The sequence below is a fragment of the Thalassophryne amazonica genome, chromosome 20 (assembly GCF_902500255.1).
Source record: "Thalassophryne amazonica chromosome 20, fThaAma1.1, whole genome shotgun sequence".
In the NCBI taxonomy this organism is placed as follows: Eukaryota; Metazoa; Chordata; class Actinopteri; order Batrachoidiformes; family Batrachoididae; genus Thalassophryne; species Thalassophryne amazonica.
The window spans coordinates 64,414,508-64,439,376 of NC_047122.1; the positions used below are offsets into that span (position 1 = coordinate 64,414,508).

At 39.8% G+C, this 24,869-nt stretch overlaps 1 protein-coding gene and 1 long non-coding RNA gene across 2 annotated transcripts in view; one reads left to right on the forward strand and one right to left on the reverse strand.

The window, feature by feature from the left end:
- Positions 1–846: 846 nt before the first annotated feature.
- LOC117502223 lies at positions 847–24,316 on the forward strand. Its single transcript, XR_004558234.1, has 3 exons — positions 847–858; positions 3,049–3,053; positions 24,237–24,316. It is a non-coding gene; the product is annotated as an uncharacterized LOC117502223 (long non-coding RNA).
- Positions 2,240–24,869, reverse strand: part of LOC117502222 (CMP-N-acetylneuraminate-beta-galactosamide-alpha-2,3-sialyltransferase 1-like) — a 56,967-nt gene continuing 34,337 nt past the window's right edge. Inside the window, 4 exon segments of the mRNA XM_034161256.1 lie at positions 2,240–2,510; positions 3,617–3,736; positions 4,591–4,636; positions 10,483–10,662. Of these exon segments, the coding sequence (XP_034017147.1) occupies positions 2,337–2,510; positions 3,617–3,736; positions 4,591–4,636; positions 10,483–10,662 (520 nt within the window). The 3' untranslated portion in view covers positions 2,240–2,336.

A 24,869-nucleotide genomic window follows, 5' to 3' on the forward strand; every position in this document is an offset into this window, starting at 1 on the left:
TGACCGTGAGACATTCCTCGTATGACAAAACTAGACTTAATATTCTCTGCGGGTAATCATGGCACTCTGTCGAGGTTTGCCAACGAAACTAGTCAAAAACAAAACAGAATATAAAAAATGTCAGCACTGTATACAGTGACATCAAAGCCTTTGATCTGCCCGTAGACTGACTTTCTCAATGTTTTTGGGGGTCATCTTCTCACTCGGGACAAAATTTATTTAATCAAAGTGTTATTTACTTAGAATGCAAACATCCCTGCAGCAAGGCCAAACTAACCGGCTAGTTAATGTTACTGGACGAGGAAATAAGAACTCAGAGTAAAGAGCTTCCTGTCGCCACTGAATAGGCGGAAATGTTGTTAGAAGTGTTCAGCTGCACGGACCATGACCCTGTGGAGGTAAATAGTATGCAGAAAATGTTTTTTTTTTTTTTTTTTAAGTTTTCAAAATGACAGATTAGACTGTTAGAAACTCATCTTAGCCTTTCAGTCTCCGGCTGGCAATGCTGTCCACTCAGACATTACAAGTTGATAGCAGAGAGGGGGGCTGGGTCTGACAGAACTAGTCATGCCTCAGTAGAGGTGAAAGTTCATTTTTGACCCGAGTGAAAACATGACCCCGCCCCCACCAAAAAAAAAACAAAAAAAAAAACTAAAATTAGAGCCGAGATTGAAAAATGTTACTTTTTTTTGTTACAGACTTTGGCATATTAAAAGGTTTGTGATCAGTCAAGCCTGTGAGTGTCCTACACACCTTGACAGCCATATTCTAGTGTAAGAGAAATTCTGTACCCCGCAGAGTCTACACACCACAATATAAAAATAAATCTATATGTCTGTAATGGTGTTTCTCTAAAAAGTAATTCAGTGGCTTTGTATATATCACAGTAAGAAACAGCTATACTGACTTAATAAAATCTCTGAAACACATTCAATTGATTATCTGAGTCGGATTTACCAAATGAAATGCCTAAAAATTTTAACAATTAATTCTATCTTAACTTTACATTTGAGTTTATTTCATTGAAATAAAGTAATATTTGCTTAACAAATTACATTTTATGAAATATACTTAATTTGTTTGGTAAATTTCATTCAAAATATTTGTCAAGGACTAATGTACTTAATATTTGTACTTAGATTTACCAAGATCATCAAGTGTATTTAAATGATTTCACAGCCTTTTTAATTTACTCAATATTTTTAAGTGTATAATGTTTCACCAAAAAAAAAAAAAAAAAAAAAAAAATGTAAAACAGTTTTTAGAGTGTATGTAAAACGTTGTCATATGATGTCTGTGTGACTTCATTATGAAGTCATTCATGTCAGTCAATCACAAATATTTTGCTGATCAGTATACGATTTAATTAACCACCTGGGCTTCTAGGTGTTTTTTGGACTATGTTTTCCTTCCATGGTTTTCTTTCCGTCTTGGCTTTTTGGTTATTGGTCCATGTTTTCCTAGACTTTGACCTTTGGCCAAGCTACCCCAAAATCTATTTATCTATCCAAGTAATATTCTCACCAATGCGTCCAGCTGTTTTTGAGTTATCTTGTACAAACACACATCATTGAACACAGTACCCAGCTATCACCGCTTTGCTGACATGCAGGATAAAAACAGCTGAAAAAGTAATAAATAGGGATTAATGGTGAACCTGCAGAAGAGCTCTAAGTAAACTCAGAATCTTATTCTCCTGAACCCTAAAATTGCATAGTGTAGTTTTTAATGCATGCTTGCATTTTACAGTAACTTACAACATGTGACAGTTATATTAAATTCCTACAGGGATATTTACCATGTGTGACATTCATGGTACAGAAGCTGACTGGAACTACTCATTTAAGAATGGAACAGGGTCGATATAAACTCAAATACTGGAAAAATCTGTCTAGCTGCACATTTATATTCAGATGTTTTGTACCGCTAACATTATTCCGTTGCTGTTTTGAGCATGCTCCCAGGAGAACTGCCACTATTTGTTCTGAAACTAATAATAATAATGACAAATAAAAGATATCACACAAATGAAACAGCTGTTGATTGTGAGTAGAACAGTCAGAGGCTTGATTGGTAAAAATGTTTCCTTATGACTCTTGTTATAGGGGATTATGATGAGTGTTATACGCAAATCATTTTATCCTTTAGAAATGTGTTGTTGATGGTTTGTTCCTGTCACACAAACCAGATGTAATTGGCTGCTGGTTTCTTGTTAAAAATCACGTCAGAAGCCTGCGAGACAAAATAAGAACTGATACGTGAATGCATTATTGGAAATCATGACAAGTCAACATCCAATAGTTTAAAAAGAAGCATTACAGGGTGGAGGAGGTTCATCATCTTCCTTTAAACATTCGGATTTTGTTCTTGTCTGCAAGCAGCAGGGTGACATTATACTCATAGTCTCCATCGTGGACCCCTGTGTGCCGGAACGCTCCGGACAGGTTGTTCTCCTCCCAGTAGTGATGCCAGTTTCCGTGCTGGTCTGCACCAAAACCAAACACACTGACCTGTAACAGACAAAAAAAACAAAAAAAAACAAAACCCCACCAGCAGGAGTAATAAGAAAACACGAGAAGCACTCCAACATTAACACACATGACAAAACATTTCAGAGGTGATTTAAACTTTGAGAGTGTTACATCTTTGCAGATTGATTTTGGACGCCCATAATCTGACTGTTGTTTCACTACATGTGTTTTTGCTGTTCTTGTGTATTTGGTACTGCGCTAACATAGAGCCAGATAAAAGAACTAGAGCATGCATACATCATGTGAGTGAATACCAGGGGCGCCATGAAAAGAAATCTTACTGGGCCACCCCCATATTATTTTGTCAGTATTATAATTGTATTAGGGGCCTCTATGGGCCCCTGTCAATCATAGGCCCCTAGAATCCTTCTCCTTATACTCCCCTTTTCAGCACTGCTGCTGAGTAGCACTCAGAAGGCAGCGCTGCCATGTCCGAATGGGACAACTTGCACAAAGTCAACCAGAGAGTTAGCGAAGATCGCAATGTTAAGATCATCTCAACTCGTGTGTTTGTCAGTCTGTGTGCACACTATGTGTCTGTGTGTTCAATGCTCATAGACTCAATGTTTCCTGACGTCCCTAAATATCTTCTGGAAATATAACAACCATAATCCCGTGAAAGGTGTGCAGAACTCCTCAGCATAAAGGCACTTTTTCAGATGTTAGCAGATACTTTTTTGTATTGCAGTAACGTGTTGTTGCAGACATTAGTCTATAGACTGCACGTAGTACCATTGTAAGTACTATGTGCAGTAGCTCCCATATCATGGTGATGCATTCAGTGTCGCTTGTCATCGGCAGTAACTTTGTGTATAATTATGTACAGTACTATGACACACAACTTCAGTCTGCTATTGGAATGAATCTGGCTCAATTTCCTTATTTTTTATGTCAGTAATGAGAGATCGACCTTCCTCAAGATTCACATAATTTAGCTTTTTAAAATTTCACAAATAAAATTCCATTAACTATACAAAAAATACAACTTGGCCTTACTAATGCTTTCTGCTACGGAATTCTGAGCATATTTGGAAGTCGTGTTCTACCTCTTAAAGCAATGACACAAAGCAGAATTAGTGCATTACCTCATCGCATATGTGAACAGCGAACAGTAAAGTGAGGAAGCCTGTGGATGGATATCGTCCATGACCATCAAGCCATGTCTCATGTACGTATTTAAAAAATGATGGACTGTAAATCAACACCTGAAAAAGAGTTCAAAGAATTTTTGACACTGTCATATACAATAGAAATTGCAAATAAACCATTCAACAGTTGTCCATGCACCACATAATATACAGTATTAATGAGCAATTGTTTGGCTTCATTAGAAAAAAAACATCATACTCAACATGAGATACGGTTCATGAGACAAAAAATTCCATCATATTAAAATACTATAACAGTGCAAACTGGCCAACGACGGCTCCTCAGATCATGTCTGTTGGTTCTCCACATGAACTGAGAGAAAAGCAACTACAGAGATGTTAAAAGATGAATTAAACTTTAGCCTTTTTGATGTCCATCATTGGGTGTTTGGAACATTAAGTGAGTAATTGTCATTTAATGTGCATGAACTCTGTAGGAGGAGCTCTCTCTTTTGAGATGAAAAAGGAAGATGTAAAGTACGCGTGACGTGGTGAGATTGTGCTGCTCACTTTATAAAGATATAATCTCTCCTGATGCAGTTTGAGCAGCAAAAATAATGTAGAAATAAAATTGCTTGGGTGGGTGGTGGTGGTGGGTGTTTAACAGCTTTGTGTCAGTATGAGCAGTCAGGAGGAGTTCATTGACAGGGGAACGCAAAGGCACAAAGGCTCATGGGAGGACTGTATTTAATGACAAATAATTGGGTTTGGGATTCATGTTATTTTTAAATACTAATTTTTGGTTGATAAGTGATATATAAAACATAAAGTGTAGTCTGGGAATTATTTAAAACAACTTTTTGAAAAAAACAAATCTTGTCTAACTGTATTTGGACCAATATGACAAAAGTTATATTAGTTTGTTCATGTTTAATAATAATGTGTATGACTCAGACTTTTCTTTGACTCACCTTGTCTTTGTTTGCCTTGATCCTGGACATTACAGCTGTATATGTGCTGCAACACAAGATAAAGGTGGTGACTCAGAATCTGAAAATAGGTACTTTATACATCCATAGTAACGGAAAAGCAAATGCACATTCATGACTGCAGTCTGCATTTGACCGAGGATATAAATATAAATGTTTGGTGCCAGGAACACGATGGCTGTGCATAAAATGTTAATTAAATGTGAGCACAGTAACACGTTCACAGTCAAATATTTGCATATATCACACGATGACGAGCAATGTCATGCATGCTGAGCAGTTTTGTAAAGCAAAAATGGTGTGGCAGCCATGTGCAGTTCCCATATAAAAAATGCACACATTCAAAAACAGATTCAAACAGGAGTCAGACACGGAAGAAGTGCACATGCAATTATTATGTGCACACAATCATTTGTGCACACACAAAGTTTAAGAATGCAACACTGTTGTAATGACAAAATGCTTTAGTGCATGCAAATGTTCCACCAGCCTTCTGCAGGCTCAAAAGTCAAAATGAGCCAACATACTAATTACTGGTGTGAAAAGTATTAATAAGTCCAGGCAAAACTTCCCCATTAATGCAAAGTTCATCAGTATTATTTCCTCTGCAAAAGTGCATCCAGCTGAAAGTCAACAAGGTACAGCAGCACTATGCAACACAGCTGAACCATGGTGAGGTAATGTCACCAAAACATCCCTTTAACACATAAAATTTGTTCAATAATTTCCATCATACATGTGATGAAGATTATTTCCTGTAACAATTGCAGGCATGTCCATCGGGCGGATGACATGAAAAAGGACCCAAAATGGTTTAAAACACGAAAGGGGACTTATTAGAGTGCTACAAGTCCACCTCAGCCTTCAGCTGACCAATGTAATCTCAGAGGAACTGAACAAGTTAACAGAGGCATGAATATACAAATATAAAACTTTCAAAACAGAACTGTTAATTGAAAATGTGCTCATATTCTTCACCTTCAGAGTCCTTATTGATTTCAGAATTTTGCCCTTTTCATAGCTCTGTTTATAGTCAAAGTGAAAATAAAGTTAACTTTCATCAGTCTTAGATGTGGGTTGTCTTTTCATGAAAATTCTAAAATTTGGAAACAGACTGACTCTAGTTTAGACAAGTGTTGTGTTCAGAACCCTCAGAAGCTTGGAAAGACCCAACATAAAAAACCCCATACTGCTGGAAAAAGTGCGTTCATGAAATTATCTTGTAGAAAACTATCAACTGTTCAAATTTGTAATATGTATATGTCACAGACATGAACGAGTGAAGCTCTCAGCATCACATCATGTCAATTAGGTCCTTCAGACTTTTTTTGAGTAAATTATTCTGGAGAGCATGAGCATGGCAAATCAGCTTCTGGGGGGGGCCTCACCCCTCACCCCCCCCAACTACGACCCTCTTTATTTGCAGTCCCACATGCTTGAATAGAGTCCTCACCATCTCATTTAGGTCCACCACACTTTATTTTCAGTAAATATGCTGGGAGCATAATCATGGCAAAAAATCTTGTGCGACTGGGGTGCTTTGCCCACAATCCCGCTATGGTCTCCTATTTTGGTTATGATTTAAAAAAATAAATAAATAAAATTGAGCCAGACTTGTTCAATTTTGTAATCAGGACAGAAACTTGGACCAAATATCAGCAATGAGAGACCACCCTAAGAGTAGAAATACAGGTTTAAGAAAGTGTTTCATTAATTATGTGAGTTACATGTACATAGTGTGTTAATAACCCACCCTTCGTTGCACACCAATACAAATTAATATTTCACTCTAAAAGATCTACATGACAATACACATCTGTTTTATTACAACATATTCTAAACAGTTCTGAGAAACTGATCAAAATGCTGAAAATGGCCCACGTTGCAGGTATATTCCACAAAGTTTTATGGAGAGCAGCCGAAAACATTTAGAGAATTGGTGCTAACAGTCAGATGGACAAAACAACAACAACAAAAAAACAAAACACAAACATCATGGTCCTTAACTGGATGTAAGACTGCAGGGTTCTGTAGAGACTCAGTTAATTGACAATGAATGAAATTGGACCTGCAGAGCAAAATGTGCAGGATTTTGCTTTGCACAAATGATTGCAGAATTCTGTAAAAATAAAAAGTTCTACTTGTGTAAAAGTTTAAACTGTGATGCTAATCCCTGTTAATGAATGTTTCATTAAAAGTGTGCTATTGTATACCTTTCCAGCAGCCCTACGTAGTACATGTGGATTACATGTATGTATGTACGAGGTCTGTTAGAAAAGTATCCGACCTTTTTATTTTTTGCAAAAACCATATGGATTTGAATTACGTGTGATTGCATCAGCCAAGCTTGAACCTTTGTGCGCATGTGTGAGTTTTTTCACGCCTGTCGGTTGCGTCATTCGCCTGTGAGCAGGCTTTGTGTGAGCAGTGGTCCACCCCTCTCGTCGGATTTTTATTGCGAATAAATGTCTGAACAATTTGGAGCTTTGGGAGGGGAGGGGGGAGGTGATGGTCTAGTGGTTAAGGTGTTGGGCTTGAGTCCAGAAGATCATGGGTTCAAATCCCCACCTGACTGGAAAATCACTAAGGGCCCTTGGGCAAGGCCTTTAATCCCCTATTGCTCCCGGTGTGTAGTGAGCGCCTTGTATGGCAGCACCCTGACATCGGGGTGAATGTGAGGCATAATTGTAAAGCGCTTTGAGCATCTGATGCACATGGAAAAGCGCTATATAAATGCAGTCCATTTTATTTACCATTTGCTGCATCAAATTTTTCCAGAAACTGTGAGAGACCTCAGAAACTGTGAGAGAAAATTCAGATGGCTTTCAGGGACGATTTTATGGGGATTACACAGATTAAGGAGTGCTCCAGCCGGTTTAAAGACCACCCACAGCGTCTGAGAGCGCGGTGCACTCCGAGCGCCGATCGACAGGCTGAAACCCCGCTGAAACAACCAGATCATTTCCAACATGAAGGCTTTGTTGATCCGGGACGTCGTCTGACTTCCACAAAAATGGCAGAAGACATGGACATCAAGACTTTTTTGGCACATTCCACTGTTACAGGAGTTTTTGTCATGGAAAGAGAAGCGGACGGATGCTCTGTGTTGGTCTCACAGGACGGCTTTCAGATGGCTTTTCAGTCGTGTGACTATCCGAGAAATTGTGCATGAGCTAGACATGCCACAACATGTCCTGTGAGGCTTCATCACGGCGTTGCTTTGCGCCATGTGGCTCCACTGCGACGCGCGGAATTGCTCTGCTCCTCTTTCCATGACAAAAACTCCTGTAACAGTGAAATGTGCCGTTCATTTCACACAAAGCCTGCTCACAGGCGAATGATGCAACCGACAGGCGTGAAAAAACTCACGCATGCGCACGAAGAGTCAAGCTTGGCTGATGCAATCACACGTGATTCAAATCCATATGGTTTTTGCAAAAAATAAAAAGGTCGGATACTTTTCTAACAGACCACGTACATACACTTGGATTACTTGTAATCTGATTACTTTTGGATTACATTTCAAAGTAATCCTACCCAACCCTGCATATGGCCACCAGTGAAATGTTGGTGTTGTACATCGTCTAGATCATCATCACCATTGATGTCATTCACTAGGCCATTGCAAATGTTTTCTCGATTATCAAACTCTATTTGTGTAATCTTTGATAATCTGAACACAAATCCTGGTATTTTACATTCACTGTGCATCGTTTCAAAGCAGGATTAACTCAGACTTTTATGCCATGGCTTCTTGCAATTAGGACGTGACATCGCCAGCTACCCCCACCCCCGGCAATTTTTCAGGCGTCTGCAGGCCCCCTGACACTTGCATGACTTTGATCCGCACACTTGCACACACTTTGCCGTGCACAAGAGTAAACTTGTCTTAAACTCGCTGTAAACTGGTGTAAACTGTGTGCAGCTTCATGCAAGTGCGCAAAGAAAATTTTGAAATGTTCAAAATCTTCATCCCGCATTAATTACGTGAACATTATGCAAACAAGTCAAAAACACTGCGCGTGAGTGCGAGTGAGTGCGTCAGCACACTGCATCACAGCGCAGCTCGTCTGAATGATTATAAAGAGATGTTAAATCTATCATAAACATACTTTTACAGGTGCACACAAGAAGGGATAAACATGTAACTGTTTTACCAAACTATTACAATATAAACATGACAAATAATTACCTATTTAGATGGCCCCAAATACGTTCTCCACCTCAAAAAGCGTGTGCGAGAAAAGCAGCAGCTGGAGTGCTCCTCTGTAATTCCGGAAGCGATTAGATCCGTTTTCAACAGCCAACTCGGACAGAAAATTATTAATCTGCTACAAAATAATTATTTTATATACACAGCGTCCAGCGCACGACGTGTGGCATCCAGTGGAACAAAGCACACCATCCTGCTGGGAAAACACATCCTGCTCACAACGATGTGAATGCAAGTGCGTGGATCAAAGTCATGCAAGTGTCAGGGCACCTTGAGAAATGAACTGTTCTGTCTCCATTACTTTAAATGGAAATAAGGTGCCACTGTTTTCAAGGGGGGGGGGGGGGGTGTAATAGTTCCACCTCAGTGACACACAGAGGACATTTTCACAGCAAGCCAAAGGTCAATAGTCTTGATCGTCTACTTCCTTCTTTTAAACTCCACGCATTAAAAAACAAGTCCAGTCTGATGAGGGCCCTATCTTGCTTGTTGCCTCACCATCGGGTGCTGATTGGCTGATAGCTCATATGTCATCATCTGGACCAGGTTGACACACTAGCAGGATGATGTTGGAGATACGAGCCTAAATAAGAACTTATGTCACACAATATGGATCAGGTGACCCACAACCATCCCTTAGTTATGCTGCTATAGACTTAGACTGCTGGGGGGTTCCCATGATGCACTGAGTGTTTCTTTCTCTTTTTGCTCTGTATGCACCACTCTGCATTTAATCATTAGTGATTGATCTCTGCTCCCCTCCACAGCATGTCTTTTTCCTGGTTCTCTCCCTCAGCCCCAACCAGTCCCAGCAGAAGACTGCCCCTCCCTGAGCCTGGTTCTGCTGGAGGTTTCTTCCTGTTAAAAGGGAGTATTTCCTTCCCACTGTTGCCAAGTGCTTGCTCACAGGGGGTCGTTTTGACCGTTGGGGTTTTTCCGTAATTATTGTATGGCTTTGCCTTACAATATAAAGCGCCTTGGGACAACTGTTTGTTGTGATTTGGCGTTATATAAATAAAATTGATTTGATTTGAATATTCACCCTTTATGAATCAGTGATTGTCATGACTGAATTGATGGTTTAGTGCTCTGTGTACTTACGTTCTATCACTATAACCATCCCACCAGACAAAATGCACAGGTAAATTGTGCATACAAATCGAGTCTCTTTGGTGCCCTGTATGACTTTTCTGTCCTCTTATGATGTCATGATGTGCTATGATGTCATGATGTCAATATAATAAAGACATGTACAAGAATCGGTGAAACGTTTATTGTGACGATGCTGAAATGACTGTTCCAAAACATGTCATTTAATGTTGTTGACAGATTCCTACGAAAGAACGGGAAAACAACTGCATATTTATGGAAAAACACTTTGGATCTACACCTCCTTCAACAGTGAAACTTACTTTTTTATTGACTTTTGTTTGCAGTAGCAGACACTGAAAATTTACTGGAAGATAAAAATTGAGTGGCTGCAATTTGACAAACATGAACATCCACATGATCTGATCGAGAGCCTGTTTTCTGAGGATGTGAATTCATGACACGACACACTATGATGCATTTAGTGAAAAGGTGGGTTGGAAACGAGAGCAGAACCATCATCTCCACCCCAAATGATGAGCACAAACACACCAGGCGGTGCGTTCACTTACTGTTTAATGGTCCCTGTGGTCAGTGCACTAATGATCCACTGCAGGTCCAGAGTCTTAAACGGGATCAGGACCAGGCTGGTGGTGTTGTCCAGGTCTACGGCGCTTTCAGGGTACATGACGTGATGAGTTGTTCTGCGACCCACATCCTCTTCAAAAGCAGTTGTGGGAGCCTGATTCATTCTTCAGTGACAAAGAAAAGTTGATTAGTTTGTTTTTCCAGCCTAAATTAGGGTAAATGAGCCAATAACGAACAACAATTTACACATGAAAGCAGGCAGATGTGACTCATCTGGTCTTAGCAGACAGGTTATTCCAGAGACAATTACCACATGACCTGCCGACTTCTTTTTCACCTCTGAGATGCAAAGTGCACACAGGAATGCAGACGAGGCTTGACAAAAAATCTATGTGATTAGAAGGTGCTTAACTCATCAAATGTCATCTTGAGCTTCATGAGCAAGCTTTTGTTATAAAATACCTCCATTAACAATCTGGTCAACTTCTGTGCTGAAGAGCCCAACAGGTTTGTTTAAACATATAACTGACACACATGATGTCCTGACAGTGTACCCGGGTGAGACTTTGTCGACATTTGTGATTGCTTTGTCTTTATCAGTACGGTTGGAAATGTGGAATGATGTAGGACTTTTAATTTTGATGCATAAGTATTTAGACATTCCCTGTCGCACCCCCTTTCTAAATAATGAATCAGTTGCCATGGTTACCATTTTTTATGCAAATCTTCATATAATGTGCTAGCATTGCTTGCAGTTCCCATAAGGTGATAATAGAGGTGTTGCGATTACAATGTCAATATCATATGAGGGGTGACTGAAAAGTTTTGAGCCTTGCCCAGAAAAAGTAGGATGTGGTTCTCCATCTTCCATTCTGAGAAACAGGCATTTCTCAAGAATATGTTAAGTTTTGACTCCCTGGGTACAATGGTGACATATGTTGGTTTCTCAGAATGCAAAAGATGGAGAACCAAAAGATAGAGAACCTGAGCAGCCTACTTTTTCTGGGTCCGGCTCAAAACATCTTGTTTGTCTTTTGGCTGTTGGGGGGAGCAGGACAGAGCCGCACTGGGATTTAGCACAAGTTTCATGCCGGATTCCCTTCCTGATGCAACTCCAGTGTTAACTGGAGAAACACATGCACACACACCTGGCTCGCATCCCAGTACTAATCAGGACCTTCCACTGTTTAAATTCTGATCTGACAGGATCGGATGCAGAGCAGCTGTGGTAACAACAGCATCATTTGATGCACCAATTAAGAAGTTCAATTATGTCCCCTTGAAGACGGCAGATTGGAATGATTTTCCTTCACGCACATCTTGATATGGTGTGCTACCACTGCGTCAAGTTTCACTGAAAGACATGAGGACGGACAGGATGATTTCTATCTCCCCATCAAACAAACGTTTTGGTTGGGGGACGGTTAAACAAGAAAATCTTAAAGTCTAACTCCACATATGCAGGAGTCCATGAAGTGTAGCTGGTGACAGAGTGACAGTCAAAGGATTCATGCAAAATATAAGACAGCCAAATGAGATGGCACTAGACCAGTGAAAAAGATGGAAAAAGAAACAATTAGCCATGTTTTGCAATGTTTTGGACATCCACACCGCATTTCAAAACAATTCTGTGTGCATTTAGAGAGATGTGTTCAACTATTACAGCCTGTCAAGATCAGGGTGCCAATTATTACATCCAGCAAAGCTCAGCCAGGCTGCTGAGGTAATAGGCTGCAGTGGAGTTGGACAATACCAGTTGGCTCCAGTGAAAGGAAGGAAATAACAGTGCTGTGAAATCCACCTGAACCTCTGTGTGATTGGCAGGTCCTGCTTGGGTGCTCTGGCCATGGCAAGATCATTTTAATCACTACTTACTTTAAGAAAACAACTTTTTTTTCCCCAGAAATTTGACGTTTTCAACCTGAGCCCGACCCCTTAAGAAGCATTTGGCATCCTGTCAGTAAATTTATCATTGCATGTGTTAAAAATACAGTATGCATTTCCTTTTACAGCCAATGAAGCCTGTAGCTTCTTCAGAGTTGCTTCCCTCAGTATCCTGCTCTGGGCAGATTACCATAAAGTGTCAAACTCGCTGAAGTTCTTCATGACCAATTTAAATGACACCCAGATGTCACTGCGTGGAGAGTGTCTTTTATCTGTCCCAACTTAAGTCAATCGGCTGTAAAAGTGGTGACTTAAGATTTAAGTCTCCCATTGCTGATTCTTGATCATGCACTTTTTTGGTGCAAAACAACTGGGCAACCAATCGGGGCATGACATGTAAGTATTGTGTGGTAATAGTAGCATTGTAGTATGTTGTGACTGTTTGGGTAAAGTTCTGAACATGTTCAACAATATTTGTCGAGATGAAGCATGAGCCATAAAACATGAATAACCCCTAATTGGAGTAAGCAGGTATAAAAAATGGAAGAATGGAAAACTTGAATAATCAAATGTAATCTGTACAGACAGGGAGTAATATCAGTCTTTTCCTGTTATTTTTTCAGATGGCTTTGGTTTTTATTTCGTTAGTGCAGCTTGAAATAAATCATTGCTGCTTGAATATGGATTTGGCTGCTTAGTTATTTTGATGTCAGGCTACAATTAAAGACTAAAAATTAAAATACAATGCAGATTGTAGCGAGTGGTGAGCATTTTATTGAATGGAACTAACAGTGATCGTGCACAGCAGTATGCAGTGGTTGTGCATGTGGGAGTGGGGGGAGATTAGCACAGCTCTGTGAGGCACACTCCACTCTTCATTCTGGCATGTGGCAAAAGTAGATGATGGTTGACATGTGGGGAGAACATGCAATGAAAGCGATTATTAACTTTAATCCTCCTTCTGCAACATTAATCCAATGAAATGTACGTTGTGCTCTTCAGCAGAAGACAATTTTGAGACTTTTACATTTTAGTGTTTTCTAATACAGCAGTGTGATAATAATCACCAGGTTAGTGCATAGGCTAACCTTGAGTTTTTGCTCCATCTCGTGGACACGTGTTTGTGTGCAAAAGCCCTTGTGTCATGGGCTGCGTCCATGTTCATGTGTAGTCTGCACTAACCGGCTATCATCAGTACACAATTGTATGACACATGAATTTGGACCACTATTGTAATAAATCAGGAACAATTTACTATTTTTTTGTAATCTGGAAGACAATCGGGGCCACCAATCGGTAACAGCAGACCCGCTTTACTTAACTGTTGGTATTACTGGGGGTTAGTACTTACAGTTAGCACCATAAAATTTTATTACAGAGATTAGAGCATGCCATAGGTATTAAAGGCACTGTGCTGCGGTGGTTTGAATCATATTTATCTAATAGATTACAATTTGTTCATGTAAATGGGGAATCTTCTTCACAGACTAAGGTTAATTATGGAGTTCCACAAGGTTCTGTGCTAGGACCAATTTTATTCACTTTATACATGCTTCCCTTAGGCAGTATTATTAGACGGCATTGCTTAAATTTTCATTGTTACGCAGATGATACCCAGCTTTATCTATCCATGAAGCCAGAGGACACACACCAATTAGCTAAACTGCAGGATTGTCTTACAGACATAAAGACATGGATGACCTCTAATTTCCTGCTTTTAAACTCAGATAAAACTGAAGTTATTGTACTTGGCCCCACAAATCTTAGAAACATGGTGTCTAACCAGATCCTTACTCTGGATGGCATTACCCTGACCTCTAGTAATACTGTGAGAAATCTTGGAGTCATTTTTGATCAGGATATGTCATTCAAAGCGCATATTAAACAAATATGTAGGACTGCTTTTTTGCATTTACGCAATATCTCTAAAATTAGAAAGGTCTTGTCTCAGAGTGATGCTGAAAAACTAATTTATGCATTTATTTCCTCTAGGCTGGACTATTGTAATTCATTATTATCAGGTTGTCCTAAAAGTTCCCTGAAAAGCCTTCAGTTAATTCAAAATGCTACAGCTAGAGTACTGACAGGGACTAGAAGGAGAGAGCATATCTCACCCATATTGGCCTCTCTTCATTGGCTTCCTGTTAATTCTAGAATAGAATTTAAAATTCTTCTTCTTACTTATAAGGTTTTGAATAATCAGGTCCCATCTTATCTTAGGGACCTCGTAGTACCATATCACCCCAATAGAGCGCTTCACTCTCAGACTGCAGGCTTACTTGTAGTTCCTAGGGTTTGTAAGAGTAGAATGGGAGGCAGAGCCTTCAGCTTTCAGGCTCCTCTCCTGTGGAACCAGCTCCCAATTCAGATCAGGGAGACAGACACCCTCTCTACTTTTAAGATTAGGCTTAAAACTTTCCTTTTTGCTAAAGCTTATAGTTAGGGCTGGATCAGGTGACCCTGAAACATCCCTTAGTTATGCTGCTATAGACTTAGACTACTGGGGGGTTCCCATGATGCACTGAGTGTTTCTTTCTCTTTTTGCTCTGTATGCACCACTCTGCATTTAATCATTAGTGATTGATCTCTGCTCCCCTCCACAGCATGTCTTTTTCCTGGTTCTCTCCCTCAGCCCCAACCAGTCCCAGCAGAAGACTGCCCCTCCCTGAGCCTGGTTCTGCTGGAGGTTTCTTCCTGTTAAAAGGGAGTTTTTCCTTCCCACTGTTGCCAAGTGCTTGCTCACAGGGGGTCGTTTTGACTGTTGGGGTTTTTCCGTAATTATTGTATGGCCTTACCTTACAATATAAAGCGCCTTGGGGCAGCTGTTTGTTGTGATTTGGCGCTATATAAATAAAATTGATTGATTGATTGATTGATATGTTATGTACACCTTGGTTAAAACTTGTGAAAAACAGTTTTCCCAACTACACACATTTCATCTTACCAAACAATATGTGTTAAACCAATTAAGAATGTCTATGTCATTTCCATAAAATTTGAAGTCAAGTCTGGGGGCATTGCACTAGTGCTGCGTGTTCTGGGGTCTACTACATCACGGAGCTGCCCTGTTTTCTGGAGGACAAGCACCCAGGCGGAGAACTGATCCCCCCTTTTGATAGTGACCATTTATCTACTGCAGGTGTCCCCTTGGTTCTCTTCAGCCGCTGGGCTCCTGAGCACTGAGGACGTCCATATAGAGTTACTCGATGCCCTGTTGTGCTTCTTACAGCCATTGATGGACTGGTTAGACGAGATGATAGTATCCCTTAAATGGAATACTAATTGTATCTGATGTCTCATGAGCCCAACTGCTTAATCTTAAACATTAGCATTTTGCTAATGTTTAAGATTTTTCAAAATTTTATTGCCCAGATGGCATTTCCTGTGGTCTAATGACATCCGCTCCACAAGGTCTAGGACTCAAATCCCCCCAAAAGCCAGTGGACAACATTAAAGCCACTAAAAGACTTTCAAATTGTGGATCAGCACTGAATGCCTCGCGGGCTAATGTTTTGCTCGTAACATTTGGATGCTGTGAAGAGCGTGAAACCAGGCAGTCCAAGCAAACAGAGCAGCATAAGGAAGAAAACAACCAACACCAGCTTTTTTTTAATGATGCAAAGTCTCAGTAGAGTGTTTTTGACAAGGATTCCATTTTGGGATTTAATTGTAAGTTAAAATTTAACAATTATGAAGCAAATGGATCCTTGTCTTCCAGAGCAGATGGGCAAATACAGCAGCAGGGATGGAGGAACACCACGGCACATACACAATGTGTACACTCATCACTACAGCACAACACTCAGTCCTTGCATCCAGAAAGTATTCACAGTGCTTCACTTTTCCCACATTTTGGTATGTTATAGCCTTATTCCAAAACAGATAAAATAATTTTTTTCCCCCCTCAAAATTCTACACACAACACCCCATAATGACAATGTGAATATATTAAAACACACAACACCCCATAATGACAATGTGAATATATTAAAAATAAAATTTATTAAAAACAAACAAACAAAAAAGAAATCACATGTACAGGGTGACCCCCCCAAAAAGAAACTCAACCCATAAAAATTTTAATAAATCCTACAAAGTCTGCGTACAATCATTCCAGTTTCAATTATTTTGGTTGCTTTGTATAAAAGTCATATTCTTTCAAAATTATGCTCCAAATGGTATGATTTGTTGGTGAAATAAACCTCTTGGCAAAATGTCTTTGTTGGGGAAGACTACTAGAACCAAGACATGGACCAAGACATGCTACGGAAGAATATTGGAACAATAGTTTTCCCAAACATATCTTTGTTAATTTCAAAAAACTTTTTTTATGTTGTCATTATGGGGTGTTGTGAGTAGTTTTTTGAGGGAAAAAATGACTATACTTCATTTTGTAATAAGGCCGTAAAAAAACTGAAGTGCTATGAATACTTCCTGGATGCGCCATATCACTGAACACTGTATGATTTTTGTTGGTAATTTTAGCGTGTCTTAACACTGAATTCATTCCCCTTCATTAGACAACTGCACACAAAACTGCAGGAGGTGAGAAAAAGATTTTATACAACTTCCATGTCACACTTTACACCCAAAATGACACCAGTCTTCCTCGTTTACTTGCTTTTTCAATTTCTCACTTCTCAATTAATTCCACTATTGATGTGTTTTTTTCTCTTCTTATGTGTAAGATATCTGAAAAAGACATCAATAAATTTAGACGGGGATGGGAGAGGTAGGCCTTTGGTCAAGAAAGAGTGGATTCAGTCTCGACACTGATGCAGATTCAGGTTCAGTTTTCGAGCAGCTGCTGGAGGCGTGCACTCTGTGACCGCTTTGGTCTCTATGTAATTATCTTTTTATGTATGCACATTACAATAATCCAATATTGATTAACCTTGTTAGGTACACTCGGCCTGTGGATGGGAAGATGTGATTTGATTTTGGCTGGGATTGGTCAACCATTAAGGTCAGAGGTAATGCTATTATATTGAAAAATGGCCAGTTTTATGGAAATGAGTTCAGATATTGTATTGTTAGTGAACATGACTGTTTGAAAGTCTGTGGAATGTTTTCTGTATATGGCTGATACTGCCACACTGACTGTGGAGCAGGTGGATGAGCGGATACGGAGCTGGCCTGGCAATATGTAGACCTGGGTCCAAATCTCACCCATAGCACTGATCTGTGTCCTTGGACACTTAATCTACATTGTCTACATCCACCCAGCTGTAACTGGGTACCAGCCAGTGCAATGCTGAGTGGTTGTATTCAGCATTTATTTAAGTTAGGGTGTCAAAGTCCAATCCGTCATCTGTGTCGTGACATCTGGATAATGGATTAAGTACTTGCTGGGGTTGTGAAAGCCCAACGGGAACCCTGGACAGGAGATGGCTAATAAGAAGTCTTCAATGGCGGGTCAGGCGAACGTAGGTGATGGCTTGTAACCCAACAGCTGTGAAGGCGGGTGAAGGCTGCAGCAGGAACTCAGACCCTGATTGTCTGGGATTTCCCAGCCATTGGACCGGGCTAAAGATCTGTCAAGGACTGTGTGTTCGTTGATGTGTAACAACATTCCTGCGTTAAACAAACTCATGCACAGGCATCTCTGGAGTGACCCTGGATGTAGAAAAGTGGATGATTCTCCCTGGACATCTGGCACCTTGTGCATTTCTGATTTGCCGTAAGAAGACTTGGGACCCAACATGAGCTGAATGAACTCTCTCCTGGGAAATGCCTACCGTACTGGGTATGTGGGTAATCTTCTGTTAGCAAGGACCACATCATGGATCTTCTGCATCATATTGATCGAGGTGGTAGTTCTGGGTCTTCCTGATCTTGACCATCTGCGATAGTCTGCCTCTCTTGCATTTGGCTGACCAGAGTTTAATTGGAGCACAAGACGGGGCATCCTCCCCTAATGCCATCACCATGACCTCATGGATCTCCTTTGGAGATATTCCCTTTTTCGTGAGATACTGAATCACAGCATGGTCACCAGCTTGGTCCATTTTGCCAATCTGCCACACCCAGACTCACGTCACTGAAATATTGTGTCTGTAACACTGAACCCACTGTGCCATGATACTTCACTGCCATATATGATCACTTAACATCTGACCTTGAAAGACCTGGAAAAGTTCACCTGAAGGTAATTGTTCATCTCAAACAGTTTTGAGACAATATGGATTAAACATGATGGAACTTCTGTTTATTACCAGAAACAATTTATTTGTATGAACTGTGTCAAGCAGTGGTGCTCCTGGGTGAGATATACACTTACTTTGTCCACACACAAATTTACACTCAAAACAGGAATATTTGCAGCCATAACTGTTTCATAAATCATGATAGAGCTCAGATATTTGCCATAATTACTCACCATCTGGGCATGATGTACAAGAAATTAATATTGCTGAAATAAACAAAAGAATGTTATCTCAGTTTTACTATTAATACACATTTTTCCACTATGTATCCTTTCAATGTGAAGTGCCCACATAAAAAAAATCCATAATAACTGGTAAACAGAATCAATAATGGTATTGATATCAATAAAACCTCATCAATTCTCATCTCTGTTTGTAACACAATCTGTGCAAAAGGTTTGGTTTCGTGTCAGTGAATTTTCTTCTGGATATGAGCAGATGTTTGATGTTTGCTCTCTGTGTTCATGAATGAGCTAAACACGTTTATCTTCCTGCTGCTGCTGATTTCAGATGAGCTGCTTCAATACAGTAAGGTCACAGGCAATGAGAAAAGGAACTTGACCCCCCACCCACCTCGCACCCCTGTTTTGCGTTTTGTGTAGTGACATCCTGCCTGGCAACAGATGTAAATGAAGTTCTAAATAGAAAGTTTACATTGCACCAGAATATAATGTGACTGCGCGTGCAAGGAAACAAATGCAACGCAGGAGAAAATTGCAATGTGCAAAATCTTGTTTTCTGCATTTATTTCTCATGCTTGTGTGTGCATGTTATTTGGCCAGTGGAAAAATGCTCTCTGGACCAACACTGTTTGCTATTCTTGCATGGAGAAAATGCCAGAAAAAAGTTCCCATCATTGGCTCCTTCATTTTGCAAGTGTAATATTAATATTAATTCTATAGATTAGTTCAGACAATGTATGGTATTATTAGCATGTATTTATTTCTTTTGTAAGATGATGTGGTGTTAGTAAAAGATTGTAAAGAATTTGATGCTTTGAGACACTAATTCAGAGTTCAGAGAACATTTTTACACAGTGATCCAATAATGGTTTGGTGCTTTTTCTGTTGTTTAACAACAAAATGATGTAAGCGGACAATAAACTACCCCTCTTTGAAAGACCAGCAACCGCCACTGGTAGTGACATATGCTATTGAACATTGTAGTAGTAGTAGTAATAGCATTAGTAGTAGTTGTAGTTGTTAAGAGAGGAGGGATACTTTTTGCTCCATTACAATTGGCAAGTGTGCTAAAAGATTGGTGCCATAATATTCTATTCTCTTTAATTTCCTTTGAACTTGTTTTTTCTTAATTTTTCCAGCTGCATAGCAGTATTAGCAGTAGCAGTAGTAGTAGTTAAGAGAGTAGAGATACTTTTTTGCTCTATTACCATCGGCAAGTGTGCTAAAAGATTGTTGTCATAATTTATTATTCTCTTTTATTTCCTTTGAACTTGTTATTTCTTCATTTTTCCAAGTAACAGTTGCATAGTAGCAATAGTAGTAGCTGTCTCTTCTTGAGTCAGCTTTAGTCATGCCCTAACAGTTCTCTGGAATCCGGGATAGGTGGGAGGTGATAGCTTTGTTGGTGAAGATAAACCCGACCCGGTCCAGAGAATCAGTTTGTACATCTTCTACAACCCCTGACAAAAATTATGGAATCACCGGCCTCAGAGGATGTTCATTCAGTTGTTTAATTTTGTAGATAAAAAGCAGATCACAGACATGACACAAAACTAAAGTCATTTTAAATGGCAACTTTCTGGCTTTAAGAAACACTATAAGAAATCAGGAAAAATAATTGTGGCAGTCAGTAACGGTTACTTTTTTAGACCAAGCAGAAGGAAAAAAAAAATGGAATCACTCAATTCTGAGGAAAAAATTATGGAATCATGAAAAACAAAAGAACGCCTAAAGAATTTCCTTTAGGCAGTTTCTTACAGTTCGGTCACAGACGTTGACTCCAGTTTCCTCCTATTCGTTCCTCATTTGTTTTGTTGTGCATTTTTGATTTTTGAGACATATTGCTTTAAGTTTTCTGTCTTGACGCTTTGATGTCTTCCTTGGTCTACCAGTATGTTTGCCTTTAACAACCTTCCCATGTTGTTTGTATTTGGTCCAGAGTTTAGACACAGCTGACTGTGAACAACCAACAACTTTTGCAACATTGCGTGATGATTTACCCTCTTTTAAGAGTTTGATAATCTCTCATGTTGGAGCCATGATTCATGTCAGTCCACTTGGTGCAACAGCTCTCCAAGGTGTGATCACTCCTTTTAAGATGCAGACTAAAAAGCAGATCTGATTTGATGCAGGTGTTAGTTTTGGGGATGAAAATTTACAGGGTGATTCCATAATTTATTCCTCAGAATTGAGTGAGTCCATATTTTTTTCCCTCTGCTTGGTCTAAAAAAGTAACCGTTACTGACTGCCACAATTATTTTTCTTGATTTCTTATAGTGTTTCTTAAAGCTAGAAAGTTGCCATTTGAAATGACTTTAGTTTTGTGTCATGTCTGTGATCTGCTTTTTTTCTACAAAATTAAACAACTGAATGAACATCCTCCGAGGCCGGTGATTCCATAATTTTTGCCAGGGGTTGTAATAGTATTTTCTTTGAAGATATGTTGAGCTGTTTATCAGTGCAAATGTTATTCCGTACGTATATGCACCACCAGAAGGTTTTAAGATGTGTCGATGCTGTATGGCTCTCACACTGCATCACTCAGGACAGAGGTCAATGCTACAATAGGGGCAAATCTGTACAGGCTCTCAAAATGTTAACTTAAGGCGTTAAGTTGATTCACTGGGCAGCTTATTTGCTGTATTTTGTGGAGGCGGGCAGCGTCAACTGCTGTAAAGTGGAGAATATTTCACATGGGCCAAATCAATATTCAACTTCAGCCATAACTCCCCCCTCACTGGCAGTGGAAAATTATAGCAGATGGAGCTGAAACAAACTGAAAAAGATGTATTGAGCAACTGAAAAGCTGAGCAGTCGAGGCCCTCGACCTGACACACATGAAAACGAGAATCTGAGCAAAATCACCAAAGATGCAGCGGCATTAAAATGCACTGACTAGCACCAAAATGTTCTTGTAATACATATCCTAGAAAAACTGTTTCACTTAAGCAGTGGGTCCCTGCAATAATAATAATAATAGATTTGGGGAATTGTGATGCTCAGAGCAACAGAGATTCAGGTCTGTAACACCCTTCTAGAGAAAGTGTGAAATCAGGACAGATGACTCATTCTCAGCCAAGGAGAGAAACGCAGCTTTATTTTTTCTCCCCTTTTACTCATGACAGATATCTGAACAAGTGATTTATAGCATGACTATAGGAAGCCTGATTGGACAACGCGTCGGTACGTCAAGCGTGAACAAAGTTCAATGTAAAAGTTTAAAAAATACACAAAGTAAAAAGACTGAAGCTTAGTGATTTAAATCAAAAATTGTCAGATGAGTCTCATTGGGTTTTTTCTTTTTCCTGTCAAGTTTTGGTCACTATTTTTAACCCTAACAATAACCCCAAGGCATCCCCTCCCTCCTCCGTGCCACTCCAGATGTCGTAATACCAATGCTTGCTATATTTTTCAGAAAACTATGTAGCTCTAGAATTCATTCAGCATGATGAAAGCAACCAACATTATGTAGCTTCTTGATTTTACAACCTTTCAAACTGACCCCTGATTAACCAAAATTTAAAATAACCATACAAAATATCATAGTTGAGGTGCAAACATATGCAAAATAACCACAAATACCAAAGTAACAAAAAGCAATATGACCGCCAATATCCAAGATGCCACAGGGTGAGACCGGAGGCAGCAGTACCTCAGAGACTTGGACCTTCATTCTCCAGCATCACCAAACACCTTTGTCCAGCAACTTCAAAATTCTTCCCAGGCATCTCCTGATCTCATCGGCTTCATGCTCAGGCACAGTGAATGTCACTGCCAAGATAAGTGAATCTCACAACAAATTCTACACTTTTGCCACATACAGAGTGACGGTGGAATCACCGAAGATCTGGATCATAGCCCTGATCTAGGGTAACCACAAACCCTGACACACCAACCATTCACTCATCTTCTCAAGTACCACAATTAGGGCATGACAGCATCATACAGAAAGTCAAGGTCAGAGTCAAAGACCTTACCCAACATAAAGTCCATGCAATCACTGAAACCAGAACTCATTCCCGCCCTTATTGACTGGGAACAAGTCAGAGATCCACTCGACATTGGACATTGCATTCAATGAGGATTCGCCGAGACAGGATGCAGTTGGTGGCGATCACCCTTCTCTGTCCAGACAGGAGCAACAAGTCCTTCTAGTGTGATGGGATGATGCCTTTATTTAGAGCTCTGCATTTTTATTTATTTATTTTTATTCATTTAAATGAGAACTCATCGTTGTCAAAGGTTACTGTAGGCTGTTGAACATTTTTGAATAATTTTCACTCATTTGTCCAACAACAGGCCTTAAATTGGTCTAAATATTCCATTACACACACAGTGTGTTCGAGTGAAGTCAGATCACTGTATGTAAAAAGTGGCTCACGCTTTTAAAGGTCAACAATATTCCAGTCTGCTCTCATTTCTTCACACGTTCACTAGGTTTTATATGAATACTGTGTTACGCAGTGTTGTTGGTTTCGTGGGTTTTTCTTCAGGTGAAACTGCAAGAACACAGGGAAGTAAACAACAGGCGCTTTGAAAAAAAAAGTAATATTTTACACTTTCTGTACTGCCAAAACAAATGCAGCACAGACTGACCTGTCACAGCTAAAGAAGGATATAACTCGGAGTGTTTTTGGTGGTTTCTCTCATTACTCTCCTTGCAGGATCACTCAGTTTTTGAGAACTGCTGTTTGTTTGTTTAGGCTGTTTGTAGTCCCTGGACAGAAACAAGTCAACTGTTTTTTAAGAATTAACATCTGGACTTGAGAACTGAAGAGTTTATTTTGTTTTTTTTCTACTTCTGAGGTTTATAAATAATTGAACCGTATTGAACTCGGGCTGACCATCCTGAGGATGTTTAGGTCTGGCGTGGAACCCAGAACAGGACTCCCAGTCGGTGATCCCTGTCTGTCCTTCACTCTGGAGCGCTTCACTCCAAGTACACCTGCAAATAAAGACTTTGATCTTTTGTTGGCATTGAGGTTGAATCATCTGCTCCTTGATTGTATCATTTTCAGGCTTAGAAACATTTTTGACAATTAAATTTTATTAAAAAAAAGGTTTAGTTGAGTTAAGTTGTAAAAAGAATTTTCTTGGGCACTGCTGTAAGTTTATTTATTAGCTTTTAAATAGTGGATTCATAAGATGACATTGCCAATATGATCAAAATTCAGAAAAAATTAATAAATAGTTCCCCTGAAGAGGAAAAATTCAAATTAACAGATGGTCTTGAACTACGTTTGGTAGCAATCCGTACACTCTGTGACTGAAACATTATAGATCATGTGGGGGCTTACCCTGACTTGCGCAATGGATACTGGGAAGCACATGGCAACAGCTAATCAGAGCAGAGATGCATGGTGATGTCAGGTGGTTGCTCGTTTGAACAAAACAATCCAATATGGCAGAAAACTCTATGCTTATTTCTGTATAAATCTAACATGTTTCTCAACTATTTTGTAAAAGTTAGCAAGAAATAAACACTTCTAAATCTAAAAACGCTGTTGTAATCAGATAACACCTGTGAAGTGATTTACAAGACATCTTACGCCACCCTGTATGCACATCATGTGTGGTCAAGGGTAACCTCCGGTAAATTCAAAACCTTATGCATGCACATGCACATCCTCCTGCAGATGGCGTTAAAGGTGCGTTTACACATAACGACGACAAGTCACGAATGCCATGAAGTATATATTCTTGGCGGCTGATCACAAATGTGATGATTCGGTGCAGAAGCGTCAGGTCTCCCGAGGAACTGCTGCAGCCTATTACCACGCGTTACAATTAATGGCACGTGTTGCTGGAGAATGATCAGGAACCATTACGCACGGTCAAGTATAAGTTTCCACGTTGTTGCACGCTATCGTGCGTAACAGCATATCGTTAAGTTCTGTCACATTGTGAATGAGGTGAATTGTTTACACACACACACACACACACACACACACACACACACACACACACACACACACACACACACACACACACACACACACACACACACACACACACACACACACACACACACATTCATCCATCAGCTGCTAAACAATTCAGATCGCTCCAGTTTGCTCCTCAAAATCCACAGCAGAAGAA